The 6,192-nt window shown below is 39.2% G+C and overlaps 2 protein-coding genes across 2 annotated transcripts; one reads left to right on the top strand and one right to left on the bottom strand.

Moving 5' to 3' along the window:
- Positions 1–279: 279 nt before the first annotated feature.
- Positions 280–1,676, bottom strand: LOC124297731 (uncharacterized). Its single transcript, XM_046749042.1, has 4 exons — positions 1,519–1,676; positions 997–1,216; positions 475–903; positions 280–398 (listed from the first exon to the last, which is right to left on the bottom strand). Exons 1-4 carry the CDS (start codon positions 1,624–1,626, stop codon positions 280–282), a joined length of 876 nt encoding a protein of 291 aa, XP_046604998.1. The 5' UTR covers positions 1,627–1,676.
- A 2,722-nt stretch (positions 1,677–4,398) lies between these two features.
- Positions 4,399–5,103, top strand: LOC124297735 (uncharacterized). Its single transcript, XM_046749046.1, has one exon. It carries the CDS (start codon positions 4,399–4,401, stop codon positions 5,101–5,103), a length of 705 nt encoding a protein of 234 aa, XP_046605002.1.
- Positions 5,104–6,192: the final 1,089 nt, after the last annotated feature.

Below are 6,192 nucleotides of genomic sequence, written 5' to 3' on the forward strand. Positions count from 1 at the left end.
CGTAACACTCGTTGGCCCGAAATCGAAAAAGTCGGAATGTTCCTCAACTTCCGGATGAAGCGAAATAACGTCAGCTTCAAGCTCACGTTGAGCCGCGTTAATCACGACGGTACGGATCTTTTCTTGAATATTGTTTGCAAAAAAACCTAACCAATGAGCCTTGAACCGTGGGTGACTTATAGAAGTTATAGTAGCGTACTCGCCTTCTTTTTCGATTCGAAAGAAGTTCGAAAATCTAGTCTCCAAACCGACGATTAGAGCTTGTATGACAGGCAAGCACTAGTGCATTTGGGGTTTTTCCGTTAGGATCTTCAATTTCCTTGTCGTTGTAATCAGAGTTGGCAAAACATATCCGTAGTAGCCAAATTCTTCGCCCTGCAATTTGTCTATAGCTTCTGCTATTGGACGAAGACATTCTACATAGTTTTCTATGTATTTGAAATCGCTGTCTCTCAATGGATATTATGCGTATACCTATCATCGTGCTAGCATCTGGAAGTTTATCTTTGAGCGCGATTGATTGTAAAAAAGAATCGTACAAAGAATTCCATCGTACCACAACAGGCCTCAGTAATGCAACTTCCAGTGCTTCTTTCAGAATCTCGTAGTTTTTTGGGGAACGCGTGATTCGCCATAGCTCTGTGCATCTATCCATCACTTCACTGTGAGATGCAGATAACTGTTCGCTACATTTGATGCCTTTCAGTGCATCTTGCGTTGCTGTCAAATTGAGCGTGTGACTCGCGCAGCGAAAATGCTTAGGCAACTCGAAATTCTGGGAATCGTCATCAGGCATATTTTCGTATGCTGCTGTATCTTCCGCAATCGTTGTGTACTCCAAATCAGATGCCGAATTTTCATCTTCATTCGTACTGCCACCCGCATTTCCAGATGTGAGACCCGCTATATTGAGCGATTGTTAACATTCGATTTCGTTTGTGATAAACTTGTGGTATACAATTTTTGAAAATAGTTTTAGGTGTAAGTATTCTTTACCGTAAAAAAAATCGTCCGGCATATTCACGCCGAACACCCTGAAAGCTTTAATGAAGTTTGATCCATTATCCGTCACCACCGCCACTACTTTTTCCGGATTCAATTTGAAAGTCGAATGAATTTCTGTCAACAAAGCAGCTATGCGATCGTAGGAATGTGTGCCCGAAAAACGTCGACAGGCTATTGCAGCTGACTTTCTCTGTAAATTTCCTTGATCAATCTGTAATTCAAAATCATATCGTTTAAATATTGCACCTTTGCCTGAAATACTTGGGATTATTTATTTATTTCTGTTTTTTTTTTTTTTCATTGTGATGAGTACAAATGATTTAGTTTAAACCTCATTCATGAACACGATTTTTTTTTTTTCAATGTGTTTCAAGATTAGATCTCTCTGGAGCGCGAAAAATCGAAGCATTCTTTGGGAATCGTCATGATTTCTCCTCATTTCTCATTCTTCGTCATGATTTTTTACGCTTGAGAATAGTAAATCTCTAAGTAAATCTTATCTTACGTACCCACCCAGTGTACTGTAACACCCATGAACCGCCGACAATTATTACTCCACACATCTGCAGTTGTGCAGACCACGGTTGCTCTCTCGTCAATATGTCTTTTAATTTGTGTCATTCGATTATCAAAATTTTCCACGATTTTTCTACTGAGAGAACGTCTTGAAAGATGCTTCAAAGGTTCACCATTTTTTTAAATAGCGAAATCTGAAATAATAACAAAAGTGCTGCATGTCTAACTTATTCCAAAAATTATGGAAAAAATATTGTGTTAAATTTCAATGGTTTATTTGTTACATTATCATCGAATATTTTTCGAAATGATGCCATGTCTACTGTTCTCAATGGCGCCATATTTCGAGAACATAGTTCGTTACATTTTCTTCGAACTTTGCCTGTGAAAATTTACAAGCTGAACGCTTGCTTGGCTCTTCTTCAGCAAGCTTCGCCCGCTTTTCGCTACAGCACGTTTTATATCCCGCGTACTTATCGTCATGAGCTCGCTGTAACACAAATAATGAAAAATATTTGAATAATAACGAAATTTATAAAATTCGAAATATCTATTGAGATTATTATATTATTAAAATAATTAAACTCGTCAATTCGTTTATTACTATTTCATCCATTACTATACGATATTACAATTAATGAATCAAAATAATGAAAAAACCAATAGTGAAGACCCTTATATATTCTACGAGATTTTTTTCAATTCTCTTCGATGTATTTTATGATTCACGAAATATTGATACTATTTTAACTACTCTGAACGGATTTTTTGACGATTGATAAATACTAAATACTATGATTACATACTTTCAAATGAGTTGTATAATTCGACAAGACCTTCAGCGTGCCCCGTATTTTCTTATCACTTTTACACAACTGACATTTGGCTAAAATGGTACCGTCTATTCTTGATTCTTCCGGTATCACAACGAAAAACTTTCCATCCAATTAAGGATGTCGCTGGCATTGACGTTTTAACTCGATTGCTTGTGTGTCATCGTTATGGTCATTATCTGCATCCTCATGTTCAATGGAACGATCGATACGATCATTACTGTGATCTTGGTTAGTAATTCTTCCTTGCGAAGATGATACTTCATTTTCTCCCGAATCTTCACAGTCCATAACGTCTGAGAAAGTAATGGAATAATTGAGAATATTGACAAAATAACATTTGTACTATCTATGAAATCTCTGACTCAACCAGCATCGAAGTACGGGGAAAAAAATATGTCGCTTGTTAGCATACGTATGATAAATATGAAACTTGGTAAAATATAATTGCAAACAAACAATGAAAAATATTATAATAGAGAAAGAACATACCTGCAGAAGTACACGTTACAATAACGTCTATTCATCTATATACCGTAAAAAATATGGGAAACAAATCGAGATGGCGCTGAAATTTCTCTCACTGGTGGTCAAACTGAGGTATTCATATTAACACAGAAAAACGAAACAATGCATTCAGTATCGATCACCGGATGTAACTTTATCGGAATGTTGTTTCGTGAGCTGTATCGGGGATAACAATACACCAATATATTTCGATCGCTATGAACTTGGGACGAGAAGTGCATTTGCCGCGAGCAAGACTACCGCGGTAAGCTCTGTCAATGTTCGTCGTCAATATTCGCGACCAGTTGAGAAGGTTACGGTGGGGATAGGTAAAGAGTGATGAGACGCGCGACAAAGGAGGGCAAGCGTCTCAAGCATCACCGGACTTTGTTTCACCTCAGTTTTTGACGTGAACAAAGCATGTTTATTTTTATTTTGTATGATATTGAGACAAAGCGGTTCCGATGAGCGTTTTCGAAAAATAATGTGATGTTGTAGAAACTACACACTTTCAGTCCTACACACTTTCAGAACTTGATATTTTTGTGGCTCAATATTCGTAATTGTACCTATTGAAAACGATGTCTTATGGAATATAATTTCTATATTTATTTGAAAATTGTACTCCAAAAAAAATAAATTATGCTCAAAAAAGATTTTCAAATATTCAAATATTGACATTATAAAACTTTTGAAGAATTGTTTTTTTTTGGAGCACAGATATTTTGGTTCATTTTCTACAGTTGACATCGCTCTTGTCTTTATGACAATAAGTGCTCAAAAAAATTGGAATTGAAGTTCAATATTTTATTGTTGTCCTCGATAGTTGTATTTTTGAAATATGCATAATTTTTTTTTCTCTAACGTTATTCCTGCGAAATAACAACAAATAGACAAATAAATTTACTCCGTTTTTGGAGTATTCAAATGGTGTGATCGGAACGAGTCTTTTACAGTCAATATGTGAATGGGCTATGGTTACCAAAGTTTTTTGGGTAGCTGATCGAGGATTTCACATTACTTTGAAAAATTAATTTGTTTCAATAATTTGCTTGACCAGTCAATGTGAATATGAAAGCTCCATGAATATCCCGACGTTTTCGGAATTTGAAATTATGTTGAGAATTCGACATTACGTTTCCAAAGGTAATTTGTTTAAATAAATTATGAAAAACAACTGAAATTTGAAAAAAAAACATAATCATTTCCAGTAATTGTAATGGATAACAGAAAAATCACAATTGTTCCAAGTAATTGTAAGTAGTAGCAAAAAAATTACAATTTTTTCAAGTAATTTTAATTAACAACAAAAAATTTACAATTATTTCGAGTAATTGTAGTTGGTAATCATAAAATTACAATTGTTTATACGAACTGTAATTGGTAAATCAAAATTTATAATTATTTCCCGCAATAGTAACTAGTTACTAAATATTGCAGTTATTCACAGTAATTGTAATTTACGGGTAATGAAATGACGAAAGTAATTTCTGCTGCCCAATTCTGATGGGAAGCTGACCTGGCTGACCTGAGTTCCATGAAGAGCCGCAACAACGGTTTTCGCTATCTCCTGGTGGTCATCGATGTATTGAGCAAGTACGCATGGGTGGTCCCGCTGAAACGAAAGACAGCCGCAACCGTTGCTGAAGGTTTCGAGCAAGTGTTACGCACTACGCCGCGCAGACCCGACCTACTGCAAACGGACAAAGGTAAAGAATTTGTCGCGAGTGCTTTTCAGAAGATACTTCGCGACAATGAAATACGATATCGTGTTACTCGTAATCCCGACGTGAAAGCAGCTATCGTGGAGCGATTCAACTGTACACTCAAAGAACGCCTGTGGCGTTACTTCACGCATAAAAAGACGCAACGCTACGTCGATGTTTTGCCACAAATCGTGCAAGCCTACAACAATACAGTTCACTCGAGCATCGGCATGGCGCCGTCGGAAGTGACGCTTCGCAATGCTGCTACAGCACGTGCCCACACGGAAAAGCGTTATCCTCCGCGTCCAAATGGCAAACCGAGATTCCATAAGAATGATTTTGTACGAACTAGTAAAACCAAGGGAACATTTGAAACAGGCTACGCGGCAAACTGGAGCGAAGAATTATTCAAGATCCGACGAGTGCTTGCACGTTCACCGATAATGTACGTCTCGGAAGATCTCAACGGCGAAGTAATCGACGGCTTGTTCTACGACCTTGAACTTCAGCGTGTGGAGGGGGAAACACGGAGATGATAAAATGGCGTGTTATTGCAGCATGTCTCGCAGTCGTTGAGTGTTCACCGTTCGACTCGTGCATCAAAGAAAATGTCCCGGGATCAGTTTTACCTAACTTTACCGAGCAACAGCTCGATGCAGTTTTTTCCGGAGAATCGGACGTGCTGTTACATTACCCAGTTACCGCGTCAGATTCAACTAACGGGAGACTGGGAAGTCGGGCTGGCCGAAATTCATTATCCACTCACGTTTAAACACCCCCGGGGGTATGCGCCAGTGAAAAATGAAACGATACCCTGTGTCACGCATTACAATACTCCTGGGGAAGGTGCAGTTGAGGTGTCAGATTGCAAGGTATCCGAAACCAACAAATCATCAAGGATCCCCGGCTGCCAGATGTTTATTTATTGCGATCTGGTGGAGCCACGTATCGTTCGAGATGTTTACGCCCCGCTGTTACGAGTCATTCAAACATGCGGCCAAGACAATATCTTACACGGCGAATCAGAGATGAAAACACTATCGCCACTGTACTATCTGTATATCGAGATCGATATAAGAATCAATTCGGTAGTCCACCATCATTCACGAGCGGGACACTGACGGTAACGCTGCATTTCAGACGCGTTCAGTAATTGACTGGAATCACAGGAGTCGCTCAGCAGAAGAGAGAGGGAAAACATACCAGGTACGACATGGCCCATTATATACAACATTACGAAAATCAGCTCGGCGGTGGAGGCATTGAGACGGTTTACCAAGGAGCACCGCATCAACGCGGGCACGGAATCGGCAGCTTCTTGGGAGGCCTGTTTCGTCGAATACTACCTCTGCTGTCCAGTGGTGCTCGCGCGGTCGGAAGAGAAGCACTACGTGCAGGGATGAAGGTCATGACAGACGTAGGAAACGACACTCCGTTCAAACAGGCAGTCAAGAGTCGTTTCACAGAATCAGGACGCAGATTGACAAAAGCTGCTAGTAGATAAGCAAGGGGGGTTCTGGATAGAAACACCTTCTTTACCGACCAAGCCGACCAGTCCGCCTATAGTTTGCCCCAGGCGAAAAATAATATTTTCCACGTACTTCGAATACATAACCAGGTGACGT

Source organism: Neodiprion virginianus, chromosome 2, assembly GCF_021901495.1.
Source record: "Neodiprion virginianus isolate iyNeoVirg1 chromosome 2, iyNeoVirg1.1, whole genome shotgun sequence".
NCBI classification, from domain to species: domain Eukaryota; kingdom Metazoa; phylum Arthropoda; class Insecta; order Hymenoptera; family Diprionidae; genus Neodiprion; species Neodiprion virginianus.